The sequence below is a fragment of the Leptodactylus fuscus genome, chromosome 8 (genome assembly GCF_031893055.1).
Source record: "Leptodactylus fuscus isolate aLepFus1 chromosome 8, aLepFus1.hap2, whole genome shotgun sequence".
In the NCBI taxonomy this organism is placed as follows: Eukaryota; Metazoa; Chordata; class Amphibia; order Anura; family Leptodactylidae; genus Leptodactylus; species Leptodactylus fuscus.
This window is the reverse complement of record NC_134272.1, coordinates 59,558,118-59,572,543: the sequence shown is the minus strand read 5'-3', so window position 1 is coordinate 59,572,543 and position 14,426 is coordinate 59,558,118. Positions and strand designations below refer to the sequence as shown.

Sequence of the window (14,426 nt, the reverse complement as noted above, 5' to 3'; positions counted from 1 at the left end):
CCATTAAAGTGAATGGGTTTGAAAACTGACTGCTGGGTTTCCGTCCCTGTCCTGTTTCTCGGGGCAGAAGATGGAGACCCTATCGATTGGCTAAAGTGGAGACCGGGCGCAGGTGTGAACCCGCCCTTAGTATGATGTCAGACATGAACTTCTCCTCTCAACATTTTTGCACAATGGTATTTATCCCTTAAGTGTACTATTCCTAAAACAGCTTACACTCCATGAAGATATCTTCACAAGCTATTTGTAAGGGAAATTCGAGCAAATATTCTATTTTCAGTATTATCGATCTACCAATAGTAACTACTAGTAAAATTAGCATTCATGTTTTGACTAGCATTGCTTTTATTGCTAACCTTGGTAAATTGTACATGTTGGTAATGTATCTTCACTGTTTCTTTTTTTAGTTCCCTTTAAAGGGGTTGTCCAAATGTCTCAAAATAGCATAGTAAAGAACAAGTTATACTCGCCTCAGCAGTCTCCATTGCATTCCCATTCGACGTTCACTAGGTTTCGTCTGGTCTCTACATACCCTGATCCTGTCTCGCTGCACAGGAAATGCCCTCCGAGCCAGTCACTGACCATAGTGGTGATCCTCTTCAGTCAGTGGTTGGGTGAGCGGGAATTTCCTTGCATTTTCTGTATGTTAAAATGGAACAGTGAAATATGAACCAGTTGAACAGGAGCTGCACAGGGATTAGTGTGTATGATGTGTTCTTTTCTCCTATGCCATTCTGAGACTTTCAAAAACCCTTAGTTGGACAACCCATTAGTTTTATAAAAGGTATTGTTATCTAAAAACTGGCTACAACATTAGCTCCTGCTCTCAGAGCCTGTGACTTTATTTTCACTTAATTATTGCTTATGTAATATACCTTGGCACATTCTACCTCATCTACTTCACACATGAACATCTTGACATATTGGAGAACTAATACTTACAAGATTTTGCCTGACTCACTTGGCCATGGCATCACCAATGATGAGGCTTTTTAAAGCAGCACTCCACTAAATGTACTGATGTAGGTAGAGTAACCTTGGAGCAAGGAAGAGGGTATACAGACATGACACGTCTGTAATTTCTCCATTGCCTATTAATATGCAATATCAGAAATTGCTAAAAACCCATACCAAATACCAAAAAACTACAATTAGGGCTCATTCACACGGGGGGCGGTGGGGCGGTGTCGGCCATCTTCAATGAGGGCCGGGATGTCATGTGACCGGGGGGCCTGTGTCGTGGCGCATAAGGATGCAGGCTCGGTCATGTGACGTCACGCAAGTAGGCCCCAAGCATACCCGAAGCGCGGAGAGGTAAGTAACACAGTTTTTTATGTTCCGTTACTTCTCCTGCACCTCCGATCATTATACTCAGGCGTCCGAAAAGACCCGCCGAGTATAATAGAGCTTGTGGGGCCCGTGGCGTGACTTACTGATCCTGGCCCCTGCCAGTATCGGTAAGTAAATAGGGCCCGTTGCCGATAACGGCATATTAAAAAAAACAAAAAAAAAACAGCGGTAGCGGCTGTCGCCGGGCCCCCTAATGTCCCTGGCCCTGTGGCAGCTGCTACCATTGCAACCCTGGTAGTTACGCCACTGCTGTCAGCCCTATGATCTCCCCTAGTGGTAAATTCTGTCATTTAAGTCTGTGGCTTTACAGGGAATTTATATCTTTGCATTAGTAAATTTGAGCTCCAACTCGTGTATAGATCTATGATACATTTTAATATCCATAGAATACTAGATCAAAAATGACATGGTGCTTAATGGTGGACATCTACCTTTGTGGGTGGAATTTGAGGAGTGCCAGTAATAATACATTTAGAGGTTCTCAACTTCTTTAAGTATCCTCTAGTTAGTATATCAAGCTTTTGTCTTATTTATCATAATGTCTTATCAAGGGCACGGATCAATGAGACTGTCAGATGGCCGTCATGTTCAGTCTCTCTCTGATCTATTTTGTCACTGGAGGGAAGGAATGGTTTCCTGACCTCACAAAGGCCGCCGCTCAGATTTTTTGGCTCACATTACGTACCTGTTCTTTGATCATTTACAGCTGTCAATACCATTAGTGAAATCCATGTTACTGATTGCTGTTTTTTAATGTGTCGCATATCACATCGCTGTTACTTGTGTTGCATAGGGCTTTCCATAAATGTAGTCACAGCCAGAAGTGGAGAAGCAGATTTTAGCTGGTGTCACTAGAGAATGACTGTCAGCATTCATCGTATCTGTGCAATATAACACGATGTCAGTGTCGTAAGATAATTAGTGTGATGTGAAGCTACAGAATCCCAAAGTATTATAGGTGAAACTGTGACAAGTATCTTATACATGATAAGGGAGATGGAAAACTTTTCAAGCAGTCACAACCTTAAAGGGATTCTACCACTGAAGCAACATTTTTTCTAATTACCACTTCGGAATAGCCTTAAGAAAGGCTATTCGTCTCTTACCTATAGACGTGGTCTCTGTGCCGCCGTTCCTTAGAAATACCGGTTTTAACTGGTATGCAAATGAGTTCCCCGCAGCAGTGAGGGTGGGCCCCAGTGCTCAAACGGAGATGGGGGCGTCCCCACTGCTGAATGAGAGCTCTTTCCAACGCCACCTTCATCTTCAGCTGCAACCCCGCCTCTTCTGTCTTCCGTCTCGGTCTAACTTCCGACGCCTGCGCAGTATGTTCCTGTATTGAACAGCAAGAGCGGCCTGTCACGGAGCAAAGGTATACGTCTTCCTCCGGATGGTCTTTTGAATCAACACGGACGCAAGAGGTCGGGAGACAACAGCAATTTATTGTAATCCACAAAGTTAGTAGCCGGCGGCGGTCACATCAACCGTAATAACAATAAGTCCACAGAAGTCACAATCCAATGATAGCGTTGGTTCCTTGGTCCTGTAACTATATCCTGGCTCTCTGCAGAGCTGTGCACAGGCCGCCTAACACATACTAACTCCAGCTACAACTATATACTAAAACTGTTACACCTATATCTGTGGGTGGGAAGGGCTGAGTCACAGATCCTTCCCCCCTCACCTATACCAAGGAGAGCAGACTCCCTGTCTACTATGGACAATGCACCATCCAACATCTTCTTGGAGACACTGATCAGATTATCTCCACCCATTGTCCTCACTAGTTAGAGGTATTTGCATACAATGTGCTAACACACTAGACCCTAATCAGCCAACTACACATTGATGTATATAACAGGTTAGAGAATACATTCCACATGAAATATATATTACACATTGCTTATAGTATAGACTCTAACCATCCCGTGACAACCCCTCCCCCTCTCAAAACATGTGCATGACACAATTGGCCTACACAGGTAAATTGGGGAATGCACATCAGTCTCTATAGCTCATATGTCCTCCTGCCGGGATAACCCATCCGCGTTCTGGTGTTGGTTCCCTCGGCGGTACTGAATGGTAAAGTTGTAGGGTTGAAGGGCTGGCATCTGGCAGAAAATCCGGTGGATCCATGTTGGCGTCTCTCTGAGCTTGGCTTCGGGTCACTGCTCCCACAAAGTGACACTGTAGATTTCCAACATCATTGCCTAACAGAACATCGGCCGGCAGCCCGCTCATCACACCAATTGTGCATCGTTTTGGTCCATAACCATAGTCGAGTTCCACGGTAGCTTTAGGAATACGTTTCCGAGTACCTCCTGCCAACTCGATAGAAAGGCCAGGGCCCTCCTCTAGGGCCTCGGGTCGAACTACTCGGGGGTCCGCTACCGTTAGGAAAGCTCCCGAGTCCCGGAATCCAACAACTGTTCGGCCATCCAGTAAGACCTCCTGCAAGTGCTTCCGCTGAAGGTTTGCGGGATGTGTGGCGGAAGGCTGAATCCCATAGACCCCTGGAGGTGGAACAGATGGGTCATTCATGGAGTCATCTAGAAATGGGGCCAAACTTTCAGTCCTAGGGGTGGTTCCCAGGTAGTGAATAGGCCGGGATGCCACGGTGGCCCGTGCCCCCATGTTAACAGGGCAGCTAGCTTGCAAATGTCCAGGCCGCCCGCACCCAAAACATCTGCGCTCTAGCATTCTTCCAGTAGGTCGTTGTCTAGGGACAGGGTTGTTCATAGCTGGAGGCCGATGGGCTGGGGCAGGGGTAGAGGGGGAATTGTAATCCTGAGGCCGGGCACGAAAGGTGGGTGGCTGGATGAAGGGTGTCTGGCGGACTGTGGTAGTTTTCCGCTTCTCTGCAAACAACCTCTTCCACTGCGGCTTGATGGTCAGGCCCTCATCTGCAAGGGAAGCAGCTTGCTCCACTGTGGCTGGGTTCCGTTCCAGCACCCACTCACGAATCTCAGCGGGGCACTGGGAAAAGAACTGTTCCTTAAGTATGACTTGGAGGACCTTATCAACTGTGACAGCCTCCTCTCCTTCTAGCCAGCGCTTGCATGCTTGCTTCAACTTTTGGGCGAACATGTGGAAGGAGCTTCCCCCATTGTAAGACAAAGAGCGGAACTGAACTCGGTAGGTCTCTGGAGTGACTGCATAATACTTCTGCACCGCTCTTTTAATGGCCTCATAGTCCCGCTGATCACTAGGGTCCATGGCTCTGAGAGCTTCCACAGCCCCATCTCGTAGGTGCCCCACCAGATACCGGACCCAATCCTTCTCTGGGACTTCCATCAGGTGGCACTGGTGTTCGAAGTCCTGAAAATATCCATCAACATCCCCAGCCGCTTCATCAAAGGTCTTGAAGTGTTTATGGGACACATATGGTGGTTCTCTCACTGTTGGGCTGGGGGTCGACGTTTGATTATAATTCCACGTAGTTATCTCAGCCATTCGCATTTCATGCGCCATTCTTTCCTTTTCATGCGCCATTCTCTGTTCCTCCTTCTCCGTTTCCTGAGCCCTCTGTAACGCTCTACTCCTTTGCTCTGCAGTTGCTTCTAGCCCCAGCACTGCCAATTCCTCCTCATACAAAACAACCCATCTGCTCTTTTGGGTCTGTACCTGCCACTCCCGTATCTCTCCAGTCTCCTGGGGGCAGCCCTCCTCATGGTCGCTTTGCAGGGTCATCTCCTCCAGTGCCTCGATCAGTTGCTCTTTCGTTCTTCCCTGGTAACTCAGGTTTAGTTCCTGGGCCCTTACTTGTAGACTTGCCATAGTCCAGTTCCTGTATTCTGAAGTTGTGGCTCCATTAATCACTGAGCTGTTGTAGTCCATCTCGCTGTCCGCTGTTGATCCCACCGCTGCCAACCAGTTGTCACGGAGCAAAGGTATACGTCTTCCTCCGGATGGTCTTTTGAATCAACACGGACGCAAGAGGTCGGGAGACAACAGCAATTTATTGTAATCCACAAAGTTAGTAGCCGGCGGCGGTCACATCAACCGTAATAACAATAAGTCCACAGAAGTCACAATCCAATGATAGCGTTGGTTCCTTGGTCCTGTAACTATATCCTGGCTCTCTGCAGAGCTGTGCACAGGCCGCCTAACACATACTAACTCCAGCTACAACTATATACTAAAACTGTTACACCTATATCTGTGGGTGGGAAGGGCTGAGTCACAGATCCTTCCCCCCTCACCTATACCAAGGAGAGCAGACTCCCTGTCTACTATGGACAATGCACCATCCAACATCTTCTTGGAGACACTGATCAGATTATCTCCACCCATTGTCCTCACTAGTTAGAGGTATTTGCATACAATGTGCTAACACACTAGACCCTAATCAGCCAACTACACATTGATGTATATAACAGGTTAGAGAATACATTCCACATGAAATATATATTACACATTGCTTATAGTATAGACTCTAACCATCCCGTGACACGGCCATTTTTGGGAGTCCGCTCTTGCTCTTGTAGTTCAATACAGGAGCATACTGCGCAGGCGTCGGATTTTGGACCGACAGAAGAAGACAGAAGAGGCGGGGTTGCAGCTGAAGATGGAGGCAGTGCTGGAAAGAGCTCTCGGACAGCAGTGGGGATGCCCCCATCTCCGTTTGAGCGCTGGGGCCCGCCCTCATTGCTGCAGGGTACTCATTGGCATACCGGTTAAAACCGGTATTTCTAAGGAACGGCGCCGTGGAGACCACGTCTAAAGGTAAGAGACGAATAGCCTTTCTTAAGGCTATTCCAGCGTGGTAGTTTAGAAAAAATGTTGCTTTAGTGGTAGAATCCCTTTAATGGGGTTATCCAGCTTCTAAAAATTATCTAATTATCTGCAAATACATCCATTACAGTGCTAAATCCTCTCTGTTCCCTTGTTCAGCCTTTTGCTTGAATTTATTTTACTTGCTGCTCCTTGTATCACTGTTATTTACATGCAGTGATTCTGTGGACAAACTACATTTCCCATTATTCATCTGCCTGCTCTCACTCTCCGTGTTTGCTGCTCATTGTGGGAGGTGAACCTGCAGTCAAAATTGTATTTTCAGTGCAGGGCACAGTGGGGAAGGCACAGAGTGAGAGCAGGCAGATGAATCATGGGAAATGTAGTTTGTCCACAAGTTCACTGCATGTAAATAACAGTGATATAAGGAGCAGCAAGTAAAATAAATGCAGGCAATGGGTGTACAAGGAAATAGTGAGGATTTAGCACTGCAGTGGATGTATTTGCAAATAATTTTTAGCAATTGGATAACCCTTGTAATGGCTGTATGAGTAATTCTCTATGGATGTGTGCGGTGTAGGCTCCTGTGCTGCAAACACATTACTAAGCCACTTATCATATAAAAACATACAAATCTAATAAACATATTGACATGTCAGGGGCATAATTTCTCAGGGCTATATGCTAATACTAAAAGAAGGATTATTGGCAGAAGAGATATAGTAGGGGACGGAGAGCATAAACAGGCTCGGCCGCTCAATAAGACCGGTATATTGCAGCTTTACTTTATAGCCAGAGATTTCAGCTTATCAAAGAATATGCAAAAGAATGTGTGTATATATATATATATATATATATATATATATATCATGCATATTAGCTCTAGGAACCTTGGACTTCTGTTTCTTTTTATTAGAAATTATTTTCATCTCTTTGATACCTGATACAAAACAGACTTGTGAATGGCAGCACAAAAACTGATTTCTGCAAAATTACAACACATATACATAAGGCAACACTTGGGTTTCCGCATTGGGATGAGAAAAAACACAGCAGCCTGCATTTTAACCACAGAACAGCACAATTTTGCAAATGTCTTACCTGTAAAAAAAAAAAAATATATATAAAAAAATAAATAAAAAAATATAGTCAAACCCAAGTACTCTAAACTGTTTTAGTCTGTGTATGGCGGCATTATTATCCATCCTTCCTCCCCCGCCCCCCATCATATAAAGCACTCAAATCATTAATGGAAAGCCAACTGGTTTGAGAGTTTCCGCACACGGACTAATGGAGATCGGCTGTGAAGGTCTACCTGCTGTTGATGCATAAATGACCCCATCAAGTGAGAAGTAACAATCAAGTGCTTTAATGTACAGTGTTATTCAGTATTTTATTACATTTATAAAATTGGGACATTGGGATAAAATGGTTTAATGGAGGAGAATGTATGATGATGGTGACCAGCAAGCCTCACATCATGTAACCCTGTTGCTTAAAGGGATTCTGTTAGCAGTAAGTTGGTTATAAACCTTATCCTATTACCTTATAGATGTGGTTTCACAGTTTCCTTTGTTATTCAACTTTGGACCCCATATTCATGTAAATTGTAGTTTAATGCATATGCAAATGAGGGTAAATGTACATCGGGGCGTGTCTTAGCGGGTCCATGCAAAGTACTTTCCCCTCATTTACAAATGAATAAAACACTGATTTACATGAAAGTGCAGCTCCAAAGCTGAATAACAGAGGCATGTATGGAAACTGTAGAATAGCGCTGGACAATAAATAAAAAAATAATCAATATGGAAAGTCGTTTCAATTGATGGATATGAACTTGCTCACATCAATTAGTTCAATTATTTTACATCTATGCCGTCCTGTCTCACTGCCAATGACTAAAGGCTATGTCACTAACCATGAAATGTACAGGATTGCTGATATGTGAATAACCAAAAGCAAAATTCAGTGGCATGGCTTATAAATAGGGGTGATTTTGGTCCTAATCACCCAACCCTACTGTGGTATCACCTCTAAAGGGTACTGTGATATAAACAACAGCTGACAGACTCCCTTTAACCCATTCCTGACATCTGTTGTGCTATTACAGACCCAGGCACCTCCTCTCGCCCCCAGGATCTGCCCTGAAGTGCAGGCTCTGCAGCCTTTTATGGCCCAGTAACAAACCTAGCACACACACTTGGGGCGGAACGCTATTCAAGACCCGCCCTATACTACACATAGGTCAGAAACCTGCGGCTGATATTTTAGGACTCCAGCACTCTGCCCGTCACTTCTCACAATACGGAAACACTGGCATTTTTTGGATAGATATAATTGCAGCAGAATTGTGAAAAGCGTTGTGGGAAAAACTGGGCTGCGTTTCTGCCACGGTTTTTCTTGCTGCACTTTTTGGCTTGAACTCGCTACATGGGGCCTTAACCTTAAAGGGGTTTTTCCTCAAAAGCAAGTTACTTCCTATCCATAAAATAGAGAGTAACTTGTAGATCAGTGGGGTCCAACTGCTCAGACCCCTACTCATGGGGTGAACGGGGGACTTTTGTCTCCCACTCTGAATGGAGCAGTAGTCAGGCAGCGTGCACACTGCTACATTCACAAGTGCTGTACTATGGCTGTCTCCAGCACACATTGAAATAACTGATGTATTCCACCACATACATTTATGGGATATTGAACAGGCAGCATTTGGTTCTTTATGTTCACACCTAGACTTCAAATGAATCTTGATTCCTTTTATTCAGCTGCTAAACTCTGTTCTCCATATAGGCAAGTTTCCATGGACATGGGTATGTATTATACAGTAATGAAATATTGTCATTGTATTACAGCAACCATGTAGAAGATCAAGATGTAAGAATGATGAATGATAATAAAGTTGTTGTCAACTTTAAGAAGAGCCACAATGCAGATCCAGGTCTGTGTTATAAGTTATATGTAATATCATTGATAATAATGTTTTATTCTGTTTATACAACTTTAATAACAATGCAAGACTACCATGGAGGTGCAGTATATGGACACAAGTATTGTGACACCTACATGTTATTCCTGCACAAGCTCTTATGACTTTCTAAATCCATAGATATGAATATGGACTTGGTCCCCTTTTGCTGCTAAGGCTACGGTCACGCCTGTGTTGGGTAACCATTCGGGGACTCTGTCACTCTTTTTGCTTATAATATGGGCCTAACCTGGCCGAAACCCAATGGATCCCATCATGGTCTATGGGATCCACGGGTAACCGCTTTTTAAGCAGATAGGGTTTCCATTTTTTGAGTTCTCAGGTGGACCCAAAGAACGGAATCCTTCATGTTAGTGTGAATCTAGCATAAAACAGCTTCCTTTCTTCTCCGAAGGTTTTCTACAAAATTTTAGGAGTGTGTGTGGGAGTTTTTGAAATTCAGTGAGCTCTTTAGAACGAGCCATTCTATTACAAATGTTGCAGAAATATCAGTGCCATTAGTTTCAGCTACAGATAGCAGTGTACTGTCTGAACAGGAACAGAAGCTTGTCACTTACCTTTATTATCCATTTTATTTCTGCACCACTCCCTCCACTTTTCAAAACTGGGTGGGAAAGTGGACGTAGTCAAGCCTGTCTAGCTGTCTGTACACCAGATTTATCAACCACGTTGCAAAAATTGACGCAGCCAACGCCAGTCGGTGAATGCTGTAGAAATTGGAGTAACATTTTAGGGCAAATGTGTCAGACTTAGGTAAATTTAGTGCAAATTATGCCAACACGGACGCCAGCAAAATTGACTTTTAAAATGTTCTTAATGATAAATCTCCCCCTCTGTGCTTCAGTAACTGAGCTGCAAGGTCGGATTTTGCTAGGGACTAGTGGCCAGGATATTAAGTAAGGCAGTAAATATATATTGTGTATTTTAAGGTGCTCAAAACCCCCCATATAGAAGCTTGCATAAGCAGACATGTAGCATGTGCCTATTTCACAATCTTTGCCTTGTTTGTAGATGGAACATTGAAAATATGATTGCAATATGGGAACTCTCTCTGGATTCTGGACATTGCTATGTCCATACACAGAATGTGACTGAAGCCCTTTTCTTATGGGGGATTTAGTTGACAAGTTCACACTAAGGTCATAGTAATCCTGAATTAGCGCGGTTCACATGTGGCTCAGTCTTAATGTAAATGCCTTGACTTTAAATGATAGCAATAACTTTTGAGTTTCAAGTTCACATTATAGTCCCAGTACTAGGAAGCTATTACTTCTAATATAACATAACATGCATCTTATATTTTACAGCTTTACGTCCAAAGACGTGTATAACTGACAAACAGAGCGGGAGACAAAGACGGCTGTGAAGACAAATCTTTGCCCGGAAAGGAAAGCCATAGCAATTTATTTATTAGAATTTGTATAAATATTTAATACGTTTTATCTTCAAATATATTTTTACATATAAACAATAAATATCTAATAAGCTTTTGTAATGGTCGTCTGGTTCATTGCACAAGTCACAGGGAGCGATGTGATGAACATCTTACTTCCTGCGTTTCTTTGTTCTTCCTATTTTTCACTAATTCATATACAATCTTTATGTCTTTATGCCTTAGTTCTGTAAAACATCTTAAGTGTGACGCTCCTTCCTATCTTCTCATTTCTTACGTAGCAGATGTCAGCAGTTAAAGCAGTAATCTTGTCGTCCCATTGACAATAGAAAAATGGATTTGCATTTCCTTTACAGGAAGTTCATTGTCTAAGACTATAATGAAACCATGGTAAGGCTTCAATGTTCACGATATGAAAAATATTTTTATGATTCAAAGTCACATTTTTATTTTTTTTTAACTACAAACTGACTCCGATAAAGTTTTTTTTTTTTTACAAGCCAGTACAGGTAGTCCTCGACTTATGACGTTGATCCGTTCTTACGCGGCATTGTAAACCGAATTTCGACGTAAGTCGGAAACATACCATACAACGCCGCGTAGGAACATGGGAGTACTGGCAGCTTTCTGTTACGAGGGAGCTTTACTTTTTAGCTCATCTCTAGTCGTAACCACGAAATGTCGTAACCCGAGACCGTTGTAACCCGAGGACTACCTGTACTGTATACCAGTGACCATGGGAAGAATATGCAAATCTGTCTTCCATGATGTATTTAGGAAGTCAGGTGCCTCAGTGTTGCAAACCAATAGAGGGCGCTCACTGGAATGTGCAAGCCTGTCTTCCCTGATGTAATTAGGAAGACAGAATCTCAGTGATATGGCCCAATAAAGGCTGCTCCCTTTAACATCATGCTCGACCTTCCAAGAGGCATTTGTTTTGCAGTGATGCTGGGATTATTACCAGGTATAGTCTCTGAACCGAGGACGGCCGTTTCGATGTTATTGCATCTCGTCAGCCCGGTGTAGAGAAGACTAACCTGGTAGAGGTGAGAGGCTTAGACACGGTTAAGGGGATATCGTCACTCCTTAGGGAGAAACTTCCTAATTACATCATGAAAGACAGATTTGCATATTCTTCCCATGGTCCCTTGCAAAGTGGAGGGCTAAAGGCTTAATAAGTCTCCACACACCTATATGGTGGTCTCTCCCTAAGGAGTGACGATATCCCCTTAACCCTGTATACCAGTGGTTATTAACCTGTGGTTCTCCAGCTATTTTAAATGCTACAATTCCTAGGCTTTCAGGGAATACTAAGAGTTCATGTTTTACAACAACTAGGGACCATAGTTGAGGGCCATTGCCTTGTTTGAGTGCTACTATGAATTTTTAGTTTAAGAAAAAAGTATTTTCAGGGTTTTCTGCATGATCCAGGCAGAAAGCAGCATATACATGTCCTGCAGAAAACACAGAGGTCAATTTCCTCCTAACGTGTTCTATTTAGGGCTAGGGAATAACCAAGGTGTAGAGTTTAGTCAACATATAGCATCTGATGGATCACATGTTTTTTTTTTTTTTCCTCTCTCATTCATATGGAATTCAACAAAAAAATTTCTATATGAAACTGTGAAGGTACTGTATATGGAGATGTATGAGAAATTCCTTGCACTTATACTGGAGCATGTACATCTCCTTAAAGAGTACCTTTCCCATCCTCATAGATATATGCAGTATTATGTACCGCTAGAAAGCCGATATGTGTCCCAGTGCTGGAAATGTCAGTGCCGTTAGTTTCAGCACCGATATCTACCCACTGTCAGAAAGGTGGGCCTTACAGCTTAGCGTCACTGCTGGGCTGTGAGGAGTGCCCCATCTGACAGTACAAGTCTATGGAAGGGTGTTGAAAGGAGGAGGGCATTCCTGAGAGCCCAGTGATGATGTAGAGCTGTAAGGTCCACCTTTCTGACAGAGGGGAGATATTGGTGCCAAAATTTAATGGCATTGATATCTCCAGCATCGGGGCACATACCGCGAAAGCTGACAGGATGCTAAATTCAGCACACTGTTGTCTTTCTAGCGCTATATAAGACTACATACCTATGAGGATGCGGAATGTCCTCTATAAAGGAAACCTGTTAGCAGATTTGGGAATCACTAAACCTCCAGTATGGCCTGGTTTTTCTGAGACTAAAATATTGACATTAGATCAGTGGTTCTGAGCTGCAGCAGCACTTTAATGCTTGCTTCCAATTCACAGACCAAGTGATGTTATATTCATTGGTCAAATGGTCTGTTTGCAATCCTGGCCAAGTCATGTGTATGGGGTTGAGCCACAGTACCAAGCGCAGTAGTGTTCTGGGTAAGTAGGGAAGAGGGCACTGCGCTCATCTGAATGCTGTTATCTTTTCAAACAACTGATAGATGTCGGAGAAATCCTCAATATCTCAGTCCCAGAATATCTTTTTCATGTCCAAGTGGCTTTTAATGTCTTTTCAATATTTCTCTTTAAAATATTATCATTTCATCACTCCTATGATATAAATCAAACCATTTGTGATGCTTCATTTTACATTTTTGCCAGTCAATTACACCTGTCAGTTTGATAATACAGTGCAGGGCCCAGACAGTGGCGGCAGAAAATGGATCATTATTGTAAAGCTGAGACAAATATATTATTACTAGTTTAGACTGAATTATGTTTCATATATATTTCGTAATATAGGCTTGTGTGTCTTTAAATCCACTTCAATGTGTAGTTCCCCGGCATTAGCCGAGAATATACAGTATGAGCCTATTTAAATTCTTATTGAAGTCTTCCACTTATTTAAAGCCCACAGCTGTGTCTAAGGAATTGGATTGAGATGAATAAGAATGCGGAGTGCTCTCCATAATGCAGAAAAGTGGAATGACAATTGGGGAATAATCACCTGATAGGTTGTTTTCTCTATGTTCCTAACCAAGCCAAAAAGTGCTGGCAAACAAGTAAACCTTGGTATTCCTTGTGTGTATAGCTACATCTACTCCATCACAACCTATAGGAAGTTTCATTGTGAAGTCAAAGAAGATTTCATGGGAAAGTCACCTGTATTTCAAACATTGGTTTTAAACTGTTAACCCTTTCCCGCTGATGGCATTTTTTTGATTTTCGTTTTTCGTTTTTGACTCCCTTCCTTCTTAACCCCATAACTTTTTTATTTCTCAGCTCCCAGAGCCATATGAGGTCTTAATTTTTGCGGGACAAATTTTTCTTCATGATGCCACCATTAATTATTCTATATAATGTACTGGGAAGCAGGAAAAAAATTCAGAATGGGGTGGATTTGAAGAAAAAATGCATTTCTGCGACTTTCTTACGGGCTTTGGTTTTACGGCGTTCACTGTACAGCCAAAATGACATGTCCCCTATATTCTGTGTTTCGGTACGGTTCCAGGGATACCACATTTATATGGTTTTATTTACATTTTGACCCCTAAAAAAAATTCCAAAACTGTTAAAAAAAATTTTTTCTAAAAGTTGCCAGATTCCGACGGCCGTAACTTTTTTTAAACGTAAGTGTACGGGGATGCATAGGGCGTCTTTTTTTGCGGGGCCGGGTGTACTTTTTAGTTCTACCATTTTCGGGAAATGTTATTGCTTTGATCACTTTTTATTCAAATTTTTATCAGAATCAAAACAGTGAAAAAACGGCGGTTTGACACTTTCGACTATTTTTCCCGCTACGTCATTTACCGAACAGGAAAAATATTTTTATAGATTTGTAGAGCGGGCGATTTCGGACGCGGGGATAGCTAACATGTATATGTTTCACAGTTTTTAACTACTTTTATATGTGTTCTAGGGAAAGGGGGGTGATTTGAACTTTTAATACTTTTTATATTTTTTTATATATTTTTTTTTACTTTTTTTTTTATTTTTTTTTTTGCATTTATTAGACCCCCTAGGGGTGTTGGACCCCAGGGGGTCTGATC

General features: G+C 42.7%; 1 protein-coding gene across 2 annotated transcripts in view; it reads left to right on the top strand.

Moving 5' to 3' along the window:
• Positions 1 to 10,555, top strand: part of KATNIP (katanin interacting protein) — a 132,998-nt gene extending 122,443 nt beyond the window's left edge. For both annotated transcript variants that reach the window (XM_075286009.1, XM_075286008.1), the window contains 2 exons: positions 8,934 to 9,019; positions 10,375 to 10,555. In XM_075286009.1, the coding sequence (XP_075142110.1) occupies positions 8,934 to 9,019; positions 10,375 to 10,433 (145 nt within the window). In that variant the 3' untranslated portion in view covers positions 10,434 to 10,555. The remainder of the gene's footprint in view (positions 1 to 8,933; positions 9,020 to 10,374) is intronic.
• The last annotated feature ends 3,871 nt before the right edge of the window (positions 10,556 to 14,426 follow it).